General features: G+C 37.5%; 1 protein-coding gene across 10 annotated transcripts in view; it reads left to right on the plus strand.

Annotated features, from left to right (window-relative positions):
- The window catches only part of SLC25A27 (solute carrier family 25 member 27), a 29,086-nt gene extending 15,602 nt beyond the window's left edge, over positions 1-13,484 (plus strand). Inside the window, exons 7-11 of one of the 10 annotated variants that reach the window (XR_011530114.1) lie at positions 1,987-2,205; positions 3,191-3,283; positions 3,897-3,999; positions 12,642-12,827; positions 13,314-13,484. Coding sequence is in view for 5 of the 10 variants with exons in the window: in XM_008542051.2 (XP_008540273.1) it covers positions 3,191-3,283; positions 3,897-3,999; positions 8,753-8,824 (268 nt within the window). In the remaining 5 variants the exon portion in view is untranslated. Of the gene's footprint in view, positions 1-1,086; positions 1,282-1,986; positions 2,206-3,190; positions 3,327-3,896; positions 4,000-8,752; positions 11,413-12,641; positions 12,828-13,313 lie in introns of those variants that run through there. The other 9 variants (XR_011530111.1, XR_011530112.1, XR_011530113.1 and 6 more) reach the window with 9 other exon arrangements.
- Positions 13,485-15,044: the final 1,560 nt, after the last annotated feature.

The following is a 15,044-nucleotide window of genomic DNA, read 5'->3' on the forward strand; positions in this document are numbered from 1 at the left end:
CTGGGCTTCATTGTGGGGTGTTACTAGCCAGGAGCGAGAAAAGTCAATAGCAAAAAGCAGCAACATCCACTACAACCCCAGCAGCTTGGCAAAATCCATGATACTTTTATTTCTCCATCTTCTCACTTTGGCTCTATATACCATCTTGCTTGAGGTCTCCTTGATACATTATTTGCTCTCTTTTAATATTTATTTTTTAAAGAAGTCTAGCCAGTTCACACTATGTCCTCAAAACAATTTGATGAGAAGATGAGGCCATTGGCAGTTGCATCCTAAAGTCTTTGTGTGCCATGTGGGGCCCACAGCTGCTGAAGGGCGTCCTTGATGTGGTTAGGATACAGCTTAAAAAAAATTCTCTAGAGCCAGCCCTGATGGTCTAGTAGTTAAAGTTCAGTGCCATCACTGCTTCAGCGGGCTGGGGTTCGCTTCCTTGTCACAGAACAATAGCACCCATCTGTCAGTTGCCATGCAGTGGTGGCAGCTCACATAGAAGAGCTAGAAGGACTTTCAACCAAGATATACAACCATGCACTGGGGCTTTGGGGAGGAAAAAAAAAAAAGAAGTTTAGCAACAGACATTAGCTCAGGGCGAATCTTTCCCTGCAAAAAAAAAAAAAAAAAAAAAAAAATCTCTGCTAGCCCATTGTGAGGGATACCCACATTTTAAACATAGAATTCATTAATAGTAACACTCTGGTAGAAGTAGTTTCTACTCTTGCCACTTATGTGTGAAGCTGAGCTGGTACCTGGCCTCTCTGATGCAAATGAATAAGTAAAAATTTGGTGTGTCCTTCTTTTGGACAAAGAGAGGAAAGCTGTGTAACTGTTTCTATCCTATTTCTTTGCTCTCCCTTACCTCTTGATTATGTTGTTTTGTATGTTGTTTCTGGTAGATAGTTTGAGAATTTAGGTGAATTATATGTTAGTTGAGACATTTCTGTGTGAAAATATGAAGTTGTATTAAAATCAGTGATATAAAAATTCAACTTTGAAAGAATCTGGACAAACAGGAAAGAAGATAAAAAGAGCAGTAGTCTGGGGGCTGGCCCCGTGGCCGAGTGGTTAAGTTCGCGTGCTCCGCTGCAGGCGGCCCAGTGTTTCGTCGGTTCGAATCCTGGGCGCGGACATGGCACTGCTCGTCAGACCACGCTGAGGCAGCGTCCCGCATGCCACAACTAGAGGAACCCACAACGAAGAATACACAACTATGTACCGGGGGGCGTTGGGGAGAAAAAGGAAAAAATGAAATCTTAAAAAAAAAAAAATAAAAAAATAAAAAGAGCAGTAGTCTGCATCTACTGGAATATATATGGGGAAACAATAAGTTCTTTCCACATAGCCAATGCCTATTATGTGGACAGAGACCCAAGAAGAGTTACGCACAGTTGAGTCATTTGCTGGAATATGTAAATAGGTTACATGGGTTCCATCTCTTGAATTCAAATAGTTGTAATGTGATTACCCCTTTGAATTTTAAATCCTGACCCCAAAGAGGTGGAAGGAGCCAGGGTGCTTCCTGCTACAGCAGTTTAGAGAAAGAGTATGAAAATTCCTAGTGCAGTTCAACTTCCTATCACAGAGCCTTCGGAGACTTCACAAATCCTGGCACAGAATTCAGTGGTGCTCATTTTTGTGAGGTGTTTGATGTGCCATAAGGACATAAAAGTTCTCCACGATGTTCCTTTCTAGCTTTCCACTAGCCAAACATAAGCTGTTCTTCAGACTCTCGTGACCCGAGTCTGTGGACTCAGCTGCCAGCTTCTGGGACCTGGACTCAGCCTTCTATTTTCCAGTGATAGAGTTTGACCACAATCTTCTCATCACATCTTTCTCCTGGAAAAGTTTAAAGCAGTTAATGGGTTTTCAGTTTATGAAATTTTGATCACGTTCCAATATTGTCTCTCTCATGTCCACATATACAATGAACTGCTGGTGATTTCTTAACTTTTCAGTTACTCATTGACAAAATCTTGATTTACTCTGCAGTAGGTTGACTGCATCCATTTTGCCTGTTTTGAGTATTTGCAAGAAGCCTTTTTCAAGGAGTGATTAACCTTGTTGGGTAAAGAAAGAAGGGATAAGCAGAAACTCATCAAACCTTACACCTGAGCATAGATTGAAGGAAAAACAGGAATTTTCCAATTAGATGGCATGCAGGACATTCCAAGTGGAAGAATTACAGGCATGGAGGTGCTGCCCAGTGTGGTAAGTACAGAGACCTACCCTTAGTTGTACTGTTAGAGCCTAAGGGACAAAGAGAGATGCAGTCTTGGAGTGATGTGTATGACATGGCCGGAAGTATGAGCTAAATCTGATCATAGGGAATGAGCCCTGGGTGGTTTTAGGTAGGAAAAATGACAAAACTAGACTTGTATTTTAGAAAGACCTTTTAGGATGGAGAGAAGAAGATAAGGTCGTAATATTCAAATGGAATAGCTTAGTGAAGTGAGGCTTAAACAGTGGCCAGAGTGAATTTTTTGTTAACTGTTGACCAAATTATGCGATTGCCCCTGCTTAATGTCCTCTCAATAACTTCTCTTCACATCTGGAATAAAATCAAACTCCTTAAATAGCCTTCCTGGGCTAATCTCTGCCTGCTTCTTTGTCTTTCATCTGGCTGGACTCTCCCTTCTTCAGGATGCTGCTTTCTGTCTTTTAAGCACACCAAGTGTGTTCCTGACTCAGGGCTTTTAATGTGCTCTTCCTTCTACTTGAAACACTCTTCTTCCAGGTCTTCACATGGACGCTTCCTTCTCACCAGTCAGGTCTCAGTTCTGCTGTCACCCTGACAGGCTTTCTTTAACTGTCTGTCACCCAGCTACTCCCTATCACTTTACCCCTTTTAATTTTTTTCAAAGCAGTTACCAGCATCTGAAATTTTTCATTTCTCCTCTGCCTCTCCCCAAGAAGAGTGTAAGTACCTTTGTGGGAAGGATCTTATCTGTCTTATTTGCTGCCTAGAAGAGTGCCTGGCACCAGTAGGTGTTCAATGTCATTCTTTTTGTTTTAATTTTTTGTACCTCTTTAAGGAATTACTTTAGCATTGATTTTAAGCTAAAAGAGCATTATTATGAAGAATATGCTTGTAATATATTTGGCATTCCATTCTTTCTCAATATCAAATTCTCTTGATGTAAGATTTAGAAACTGCTACATATTATCTTTCAACTTTATTTATTTGTATCTATAGTTTATGTTCTGGACTGGTAGCTTCTATTCTGGGAACACCAGCCGATGTCATCAAAAGCCGAATCATGAATCAACCACGAGATAAACAAGGAAGGTAGATAGACAGTCTTCCTTATGCATGTGTTTGAAAGTCTGTAATAATATTGTCCTTTAGAGACACTTCCCTGTATTTATTCTTGGTAGAAATCGATTTGTGTGTTTATGTGTTGAACCAGGAAATTGTTTTTATGCAATTACCTGCTCTTTGTCTGATGGAAAAGTACTGTGCATTTAGGGAAATAAGCTAATTTAACCATCATGTTATTTAGACACAAGGTGTTTATTGTGACTTTATTGTTTCCGAAGAGTTTTTGAAAACATACTGTGCTGAGAATTTACAGAGCACTTTCTTCAGAAGCTTGTGACTTCCAGGAAACATGGAGAATTTGATTTCATATAAAACAGATGTTCTCTCTGGAGGATTCCAGGTGGAGTGAATTCTAAGTACAAGACCAAGGGTGGGGTGGATCAGAAGAGTCGACTTTGAAAATATCTTTAAACTTAAGAGGTGATCTATATATACAGAAGCACAAATGTTATCTGTTCTAAACTAGCAGAAAATATTTAACTTATCAGCAGTTTCCTTAAGGTTATTTTTTATTTGTATTTTATTTATACATCTATTTATGCGCAGGAAATTTAACACCATTGTTTTGCTTCCTTTTTAGGGGACTTCTGTATAAATCATCAACTGACTGCTTGATTCAGGCTGTGCAAGGAGAAGGATTCATGAGTCTATATAAAGGCTTTTTACCATCTTGGCTGCGAATGGTAAAATTAGGTTTTTCCTTCCTTGGTTTTTGTTTTCTTTGTACTTAAATTACTTTTAATCTGTAAATATTTTCCCTTTTCTCTTCTGCTGTTTGGCATGGCCCTGCCCCCAAACCACAGTTCTTTCTTTCTTTTTTATATCTCTTTTTGTTTTCTTTTACCTCTCCTCAGAGTCATATTACCTTCCTTGGCGGATTAAGGTAAAATAATTCAGTTTCATCCAGAAATGAACGGGTTGATATTCTGTTGTTACAAAACCAGTGGGTAGATTTTCTGCAGTGTAAAATTTTTAGTAGTCTATTTAGCCAAAATATTGTAGTTGGGGAGAGGTATACAGATTTTATACCAGAGACCATCCCTATGAAAATGTTACTGTTTCAAACAAAATCTACATTAATGGCAAATGTTGCATTACTAGTTAATACTTATTACCACAAAGCTCTGCTTAGTGTGAAAACATTATGTCATTTTTATTTGGTTTGTATGTTATTTTTTACTGAAGTGAACTAAGATGTAGAATTAGATAGACTTATTTAAGTAACATAAATAAATAAAAATAAGATACTCAAGTATTTTGTAAGTTAGAAAATATTTGAGAGAATGAATGAGTTATAGGTCTGGATTCAAACAATCGATACTTTACACAATATAATATAGTAATATTTACTGAACACCCACTCTATGCAGAGCCCTGTACTAAATGCCTGGCTCTGGGGTGAACAGAAGAGTCGCAGCTGCTGCACTGGTGCTGGAGCCTCTGGTCTGGGTGAGGGGAAAACACTGAGCAAGAAAGTAGAAGGATGAATGGTAGGGAAAAGTGCATGCTGCTCTGGAAAGATATAGCAAGTAAGTGCATCCTAGGCTGGGAGATGAAGAAAATCTTCATGGAGGAATGGACTTTTGAATTTAAATTTGAAGAATGAGTAGAACTTAGCCAGGTGAAAAGGGCAGAAAGAAACATTCTACATGGAGAGAATAGTTGGAGTGGACATGGAATATGATGAGTTCAAGGAACTGAAGGAAGCCTAGAGGGCCAAGGCATAGAGACCTGGAGGAGAGCAGCACAGGGTGAGGCCAGACAGAGGCAGGGCCCAGATCCAGCAGGGCCCTGGGACCCATAAGATGGAGGGGCACTGACTTGATGACACGTGTGTTCTTTGAAAGATCATTCTGGCTGCCAGGCGGGTTGGAAAAACTTCAAGAGTACTGACAGAGGAGAGACCATGATAGCCTGGGTTAGAATGTAACAGTGGGGACAGAAGAATATAGATTCAGAAGTATTTAGGAGACAGAGATAGAAACATGACTGGGAGTGGGAAGTGGTTAGAGAAGACAAGGAGAAGTCATTCCCAGATTCCTCACCTAAGCAACCGATGATGTAATTTCCTAAAATGGGGATCATTTGCAGGGAAGATGTTGTAGACTCAGAGTGACAAATTAGTTTCACATATGTTAATTTTTGGATGCTCATAGGACATCTAAGCAGAGATGTCTAGATGACTAGCTTAATATATCAGTCTGCATCTTTGAAAGACTAATGAGATGGCGATTTAGATTTTAGTACTGTCCATATATAGATGGTAATAAATAAATTTGTTTGAGAATCAGTGACATCACCCAGGGATAGTAGATATCTATTAACATGAAATTAATAGCCAAAGTCCTTGGCAATATCTGATACAAAAGTGTACCCAAGTTATAAAACATTATTTTGATTGTCTTGATTATAGCTTGACATTGTCTCAAGTCTGTGGATATTTCTTACTGGAAAGGAAGATTTTGATTTGGCTTGCATGAACCAGGCACTATTGTAAGTGCTGATACCACTAGGCAATAAAATGGAGTTTATTTTTGCACTAGATAAGCTTATAATGTGATGGAGAAGATAGATATGTAGGTAGTTATAATTACAGCAATAATAAAGCTAATGTTGCTGATGCACTTGGTATATGGCCAACACTGTGCTAATCATTTTTATGGCTTAACTCATTGAATCCTCCCAACAATCTTTTTTAGTAGGTTACTATCCTATCTGTCTTTTATAGAGGAGGACACAAAAGCTTAAAGAGTTTAAATAACTAGGCCAGGCTAGGTAGTTATGAACTAATGGAGTTGGGCATCCGACCCAGGGAGTCTGACTCCAGAGGACATAGTCTCACTAAGGAGGTTGTATTAGGGCCCTGCCAGAGGTGTGAACAAAACACCGTGGGAACATGGACAGTAGAGTAAAAATGGCTTTAGCTGTTGGGAAGAAACAAGGCTTCACAGAGGCGGTATTTGATAGGAGCTTTGAAGGATCAGTAGGCATTTGTCAAGAAAAGCAGGAGGGAGCAACATGAGCCTAGGCATCAGGTCAGGTGCATATTTGGAGACCTGCAGAAAATTCAGTGTGGCTGGAGAATAGATCCTCAGAGGGTGAGAATCCTGGGGAAGTACTTAAGGACTACATTGAGAAGGACCTCGTGGGGGGCATTTAGTAGTTTAGGTGTAACCCTATAGTGAGCCAGCAGCTGCTTAACCATGGGAGCGATGTGCTAAGATTTGTTTCGGGACAGGATTACTTCAGCAACAATACAGAAGATACATTAAAAGCTAGGATACAAGAAAGGAAGTTTTGGCAGTGGTCTAGCCAGGAGATGCTTGTAGACGTGGAGAGAAGACAGCTTCTAGGAACAGTGATGGTTAACTCGACAGGACTGAGTAACTGATTCTGTGTATAAGGTGAGGGAGGGAAAGAAGGAAATGGGACTTTTAAGTTTCTAGTGTAGGAGATGGTAAGGATGGGTGAAACCATTAATGAAAAACAAAATCAAGGTCAGGAGGGATGAGGGGCAGGGAGGATGTCCAAGTACAGAAGAATACTGAGACTACTTAACCAACCCATTTTCTCTATACATGAGACTCAGGAAGTATAAATGACAGAGAAAAAAAAAGAGTACTTAATACATGACCAGCACTGTGCTAAGCTCTTTACACACATTACTTTTGAAAGTCTTACAAGAGCCTAGTAAAACAGATGGTGTTATGCTCATTTTTCAAATGAGAAAACCAGGGCTCAAAGTATAAGAAACTTTCTCAGGGTCATACAGCTAGTATGTGGCAGAGCTGGGAACTGAGTGCAGGTCTGTTCAACTCTAAACCCATGCTCCTAACTATTACAGTATACTGAGTTTCTCAAAATCCTGCAGCTAATTATAGAAGTTTTAAAAGAAAAGAGACAGTGTGTGGTGATGGAGAGATGTTACTAGAGAAAGACTGGCTAACCACCAAAGATCAGCAGGATGGCATGACCTTGTTGATTTGCCACACTGTGTGACCCCGAGCGTAGAAACCTGACTCATGAGCACTTGCAAGTAAATCGGCCTTGCAAATACAGACTCACTTCAGCTGAACCCATTGAAACTGATGATCGGACCACAATATCAGCTCAGTCACATTGAGAAACACATTTAGCAAGTGACCCAGATGCTGAAGTCCTCTGGACAGCGTGCTTCCTCCTAAATTCAAGCTATATGAGGAGCCAAGTTATAATCAGAAGGTTGCTTGCTGAACACAGATTAATAACAGGAAGAGCTTATTTGTAAACTTAATATTCAAGAGTATCAACCCACGAGTCCTGTGTTCGGCTCCACAGTAATAGGCATGAAGGACTCTGCCAGTAGTTATGGCAACAGGCAGACCAGAGAAGACAACGTGGGTTCCTACACACTTGGATCCTTTTCAGTGGTACAGCTCTGCCAGTGAGGAAAAAGCAAGTAAACCCGCACTGCGCACATGCACTCCTGCTCAGAGGCGCAGTATATCCAATTTAGAGACCACTCATGTTATCTGGCTACATGATCACCCTCTTTAACTTCTATTCAAAACCCAGCTAAACTCAAGCCCAATCCCCTCCACTAGGCAGAGGTAGCTTTGCTCAATCCCCGATTAATATTTATGCATTTGCGTATAGTTTAGTTGCTGTGTTGTTAAACCTGAGGAAGTAGTCTGATTATCAAGCAATCAGGAATCATTGCGCAGTCCATTCTTTCCTAAGACCTCTACTCCTTGATCCGATTACAGTTATGGGCTCACTCATTTTTGTTGTCACAAGAATATCGCATTGTCACAGCTTCATATTCTTTATTTTGTCTATGTCTTCATACATTTAACTGACCAAGATGTGTTCTCTTAAATCCACTATTTAGCAGATTCCCATCTACCAATATAACATGCTCAATATTTCCAAACATATATGGCATACATATTGCTTTACAAACTCTCTAACCAAATAATTTGTACATTCTAATTGCTTATGCTAATTTCTTCAGTATGATAGAGGTTCTCTCTGGTCAGTATTACCCATCACCTATGAACCAAACCAGACAGGAATTGGATCCATGACACTCTTTCTCTGCTGATTAATTCTAATCTTTACTCTGTGACTTTCCTCTGTGTCTTTAGCATTTATATCTTCTATTGTTGAATAAACCTCATCCCCTTATATATAATTCCTTTTGGTACAGTTACACCTTCATTCAAGTTAGTCAACTCTTTCTGAGCTGGAAGCTCTATTCTCTAATCTGTCAGAAATGTAAGACATGAAAATGCTTTGTAAATTATAAAGTGCTTTACAAAGGCTAAATGCCAAAATATTTGTTTTTAGGCTGAGTCGATTCCAAATGACTTCATCATTCAAAGATGTATATACATATATGTAGAATATTTATAATTGCTTTGAAATATGCACTAACTTCTTTGGTTAATCTTTCAGACCCCTTGGTCACTGGTGTTCTGGCTTACTTATGAAAAAATCAGAGAGATGAGTGGAGTCAGTCCATTTTAAGCCCTTAAAGATACAGTGTTCAGTATCATTGAAATATGGGCACCTGCAACACACCCCCCTATTATTTCTACCTCTTTAGGAAGACACCTTTCTCCACAGAGACTGTGATTTATAGGGGGCAGCACTTTATTTTTCTCTGGAAACCCAAGTTCTGTTTGACTCCTCTTTTTGTTCAAAAGCAATCTGGTTGGATCACACAAAATGAGACCCAGCACAGCGTTTTCTAAAGAAGACTTGAATCCTGACCACTTACCTTGGGCGAGAAGATTTGACCTTTGTGATGCTATTCTGTGCTGAAGGGGCCTGCTTAGAGGAGGCATCCCAGAGGGAGACAGCATCTCAGACCCGGAGTAGACAATAGGAATGTGGAAGAATACAGACACATGGAGTGACTAAGAAAAATATATTTCATCTGTTATGTCAGTATTTACAACGGAAATTTGATAATTCACTTTTCTGTTGTTAAAGTAATGTACTGTAATTTAAAGGAAGGTGAATGAAAATTCCTGAATAAACATTTTCAATTTCCCTAGTGTTGAAGGAAGTTGATGTACCTTTTCTTACAAGGAGGATGAAAACAAACAAGTCGAAATGATGTTTGGATTTCGAGGAAAGAAGCTGCTTTCTGTCAGTGCCCCCTCGTTAGTTAGATCTGTTCATTGGTTAGCACTCCACTGCATATGCTGAGGACTTCCCGACAGCCACAGACTCTGAATCTTGATGAAAACAGAGAAGAGTATTTGCTTTGTTACATATCCCCTTCCAATTTGGATATGTTGCTAGCTCTCAAGAATCTCAATATATTTAAAAAAAAGTAACTTATTTGACTAAAGCTCCGGTGGATAGGTCCTTTTTATAAAGCAACTTGTGTTATCACAGCCTCTCAGTGGCATTTTAAAAGCAAGGCTGAGATGAAGTCAGCCAATTCTGACATGCATCCTTTTTATCTCCCCTTCCCTAACACTAAGGGCCCTAGAGAGAGAGAGGATCAGGAATCACACTGGAGCTGTCTCCAGCCTGAGTCTCGTTCATTTTGACCAAGCTTCTTTCCTAAAAAGTGATAAGTATAAACTGCCCATGGTATATAGTTATGTCTCCAATCACTGAGTCACATCCCTTTTATCACTTTCGAAAGGTGAGAGATTTCTTCAGATTCACCTATGTACCACCTGCTCCCCAACATTAGACAATGGGCATTTCTGGATGGATGGCTACAGTTATGAGTTGAGGCTGTAAATGTCAAAGTAGGAAAACTCAAAAAGCTCAGACCCAAGAAAGACCTTGGAGCTCACCAAACAATTTATCATGGATATGGATGATGTTGAACGTAAAAAAGTTTACAAGTGCTCTGTGGTGGCACTAATGTATAATCACTGCCATTTAAGAGAGGAAGTATACTTTAAAATACATTTTAATGTGATGCGCTAATATGTAGTGGCTGATTGTTTTTCTATAGAATTTGCACAATGTGGAGTTTAATCTCTTAAAATCTTTAGGTGGTCTACTTTTCCATTGCATTTGTCAATCTGTATGAATTGAGTTGTTAAATATGTTTAAAAAAATATTATGTACTTAAATTCCCAAATGTTCTGCACTGGAACCATTTGGGGGAACTTTTGGGTTCTTTTGTTCTATAATTTTTAAAATTAAGTAAAGACTGGATCAAAATAATTATATGCAAACTGGACCATGGAAAATTTATTTAGCTTTATTCTTTGAGGGGCTTGGCGTTGCTTAAGTACTGAGACTCTTCCTTGGTATCCAGATTCAAGATGAATAATTGGAATTTTTTAACCTGAAATGACTCCTTGGGATCATCTGGTTTACCCCTCTCATTTTACATGTTAGGAAACTGAGGCCCAGAGAAGTAGAGTTGTTCGTGCTCGTAAGTTACTTAGTTGCAGAGCTAAGATAAAAATACAGAGCTCCTCGTTATTATTATACCTGACAGTTACTGCACACTAATTAGTATTGAGTATATGTCTTATGTCATCTTCACAACAACCCAGTCCAATGCTCTGTCTTCCAAAAACAGATTTTTTTCTTTATGACATTCTTTGTCTTTTTCATTTTAAATGAATTTGAGTAGCCTTTAGCATAGATTTCAGAATGGATTCACGAAGCTTGAGCTTGAACGTTAAGACCCTCCATAATCTAACCAAATCCTGTATGTCCAACAGATAGATCTCACCACATTAATACTTTTCCAGTGAGATCATATTCATCAATGTATCTTGGAACTTTGCTTTATTTTTACCAACTTGAAATCATCTTGTTCCTCTCCAAAATAATCCAAAGTAAATAAAAAGGAATAAAAACTTCAGTAATTTGGGGTCCATACTGAAAGACTTAACCATTTCCATCTCACTTTCTTATTAATACTACTACTGTATGTGGTATTTATCTGCAGCTTGGTATTAATAATATTTAATATCTAAGTTTCTTTTGCTTAGCTTCCACATTTTTTCTCCTCCCAAATGATTTTTTTCCCACTGAAATATATGTTTAAATTATATACAGTTCTTTGTTCTTTATATGTATCAGTGAATTATCATATATATCCAAATAAAGAGATAACATTTCTTACATTTTCTTTTAATAAGGAATGTGTCTTTATCAAGTGTTTCAAATACTATTTGATTATAAGCCGCTAGTTGTAGGACCATGTCTTGTTTTTATACAAATCTCTATTGTCATTAATAGCATTTCTTTGCTGTTAGCTAGAACCAAGATTGATTATAGTTATATATAGCATGAATCAACTAATTTAGTCTTCATTATTTTAAGAATCTGTGACTATCGTAAGACTAGTCTGAAATTTCTTTCACTTTGCTAAGAAAAAGAAACAAATTCAGGGAGGTTTTAAATGTAAAGAAAATTTGCTATCCCCTCATCTTCAAATTTTCAAGCACAACCATTTATTTACAATTGAAATAGTTATACATATTCTTCTCTGTTCATGAAAACATATTCCCTCAGGTCCTCCATAAGAAAAATGTTTAATTTTAATACTTGATGGGTAAAAATAATTGGGGGGAGGAATATTTGATTCTGCCCATTTAAACCAAGACTCTTTAAAGATAATTACTAAACAAAAATATATTATTATTAAATGCTAGGTCATGTGTTGAAAAGACTGAAGTTGAATCCTGAAGACCTTTATCCTATTTTGGGCTCTAATTCTGACAAAGCATTGTAATCATGATCAAGTCCCTTCACCTCTCTTGATTTCTGTTTCTTTATAAGATTAAGTGATTGAACCCTAGAATCTTAACTTGCATATACTTGAAGAGGGCCATTATATTGATGTGATGTGAAAAAAATGGGAATTAAAAAAAATTTATTAGGATTTGTTTTTCCTAGATTTAATTAATTTCTTATATTTCAAGATTGGGAAAAGTTTATTCAGGCCTTTAAGTATAATACAAACTTTTTATATGACTGGCCTCTCCCACCCAGAAATCCATCCTTCTCAGAGTAGCAGAGTTGTCTTCCTTCAGGCAACTCTGGGCACATCACCCCATATTCTTACCTTCAATTGTTCCTTCATACACACACAATAAAAATTAAAATCTTTAATACTATATCCAAGACCATCTCGATCTTACTTCAACCCATTTTTCTAACCTTTGCATATCACTGCATATGTGCACTCTACCTCCTTGCAAATACATTGCTCCATTTATTTCTCTGGAGATGCTCTTCACTTGGCTACTTTTCATGCAGTATTCATGCTGTGCTCTCCACCTAACTTTCCTCCCAGCACTACCACCATTCATTTTCATTTTCACTGGTTAAATCCTACTTTAATATCTAGGATGATTTCTGAAGACTTCAACATCTTCCGCACCTCCATGCTCCCATAGCTTCCCCTACTGCAGATGCATGTCTGTATGGATGGATGGATACCTACTTCCCCTCTACAGAATGAACTGCTTGCAAGCAAGGACCATGTAATACATCTCTGTATCTCTTATAAACTTCAATAGAAGCCAAGTAAAAGGTATTTGTTGAATTCAGAGATTTTTGGGGGGTGGAGAGAGAAAAACATTTATGTACACACGGTTAAGTCATATGCTGTTTTCCACCTACCTTCAGAATAATTAAGTTGAGTCAATAACACTTGATTTCATTATATTCTTTACCATATTAAGTGCTTAACTGCATTTTCAAAAGATCATGTGTGTTTAAATGTAATTATTATAATTTTAAGAAGTATTATCTTCATCAGTTTAATAGCTATTCCACAAAAATCTAGAATTTGGTAGTTTTAAATAATACAAAATATTTGGTTAATTGATTGATAGTTAATGAGTAAGAAAGGAGTTTATATATTCTTCATTTTAGGGCGTATATGGAAATTATATCACTATTTTGGCCTTCACTGATACCATACAAATGCACATTTTACCCACTCAAGTGTTTTATTATTTCTGAATTTTGAGGAATACATGATTATTTTTCTCTCCCCATACTTTACCCCCAACAGGCTGCTGTGATTGTCAACAGCAGCAGGAGCCACTTTGAAGGCTTGATAAAAGCAGATGAAGAGGCTTAAAGATGTCTGTTTGCTGAAAATATCTGGTAACAAACAGGAATATATGTGAGTAAATATAGTGCATTATTCTGATTTTTAAAATAAATGTTTTAAAATGCCTAATTGTTTGTTAAGGGTTTTGTTTTTTCCTGGTGTATTTTTGAGTTAAAATGATAATAAATTTAGAGATTAATTCTTAATCTTTACTTTTCTCAATTGAAATAAATAGTGGCCTAATTTATAATGTCATATTTGAAATATTTATATTAGCAAAAAGGACACTCATACCTTGTCGCTATAAATTTTATTTTATGGATATTCCCTATTAATCCAGCTCTGCTATGACTAAAAAGATGGATAAGTAATAATTACAGTGATAGACATACTTACTAAGGAAAATGTTAGAATTTAAACATTAGAAAATTAGTCCCTTCTTTTTTGATACCATGTTCTATTTTGATTTCCATGATACTATTCCCTCTTGTCACTTATATTTTTCATTACTACTTTTCAGTTTCTATTGGCTGTTTGCTGCCAAGTCCTTAAAATTTGGTTCTTCAACATTCTGTTCTTGGCCCTCTTCTCAATGTTCACTCTCTCTCTAGGAAGAGCCACACATTTCTGTAACTTCAGCTACTACACTTGGGCTGGTAATTCCCAAATATATAATAGGCACTCAATAAATACTTGTTACTATATTATCTGTGTTCCTGGTCCTTACTCATTGCTCAAGCTTTAGTCATGTTTTCTCAATTGGCAACTGAATGTCAGGGTGGGCCACAGTCATTGTGAGCTCAAATTTCCCAGCATTAAATCAGTATCTTTTATAACAATCCTTCCTCCCTGCCCTTTAAAATATGCTCTTCCTCCAGGATTTTCTTTTGCACTACATACCCAATACTGCAGCCAAGAAACCTCAGGACATCCTTCACTTCTCATTTGTTTTCTTTACTTATTGTCCAAAATGCTTAAATCCGTTTATGAAAAAGAAAACTACAGACCAGTGTCTCTTATGAACACAGATGCAAAAGTCCATAAGCACCACTTTACACTCATTAGGATGGCTATTATTAAAAAATAAAAAAAATTAAGTGTTGGTGACGATGTGGAGAAATTGGAACACTGAATTGCTGGTGAAAATGCTACAGCCGCTATACAAAACAGTATGGGGTTTCTGAAAAAATTAAACATAGAATTATCATATGATCCAGCAATTCCATTTCTAGGTATGTACCCAAAAGAATTGAAAGCAGGGACTTGAACAGATATTTGTACACCAGCGTTCACAGCAGCATTTTTCACAGAGCCAAAAGGAGGAAACAATCCAAAAGTCCATTGATAAATGGATGAATGGATAGATAAAATGTGGTATATACATAGAATGGAATATTTTTTTGGCCTTAAAAAGGAAGGAAATTCTGAGACATGCTACAACATGGATGCATCTTGAAAACATTATGCTGATTAAAATAAGCCAGAACAAAATGGGCACATATTGTATGATTCTACTCATGTGAGATACCTAGGATAATCAAATTCTTAGAAACAGAAGTTGAACAGTGGTTACCAGGGGTGGAAATGGAGTAGAAGGAAGTCAATGTCTAATGGGTACGGAGCTTCAGTCTGGGATGATGAAAGGTTCTGGAGAGGGATGGTGGTGATGGTTGCACAACTATGTCAATG

The sequence above is a fragment of the Equus przewalskii genome, chromosome 19 (assembly GCF_037783145.1).
Source record: "Equus przewalskii isolate Varuska chromosome 19, EquPr2, whole genome shotgun sequence".
NCBI classification, from domain to species: Eukaryota; Metazoa; Chordata; class Mammalia; order Perissodactyla; family Equidae; genus Equus; species Equus przewalskii.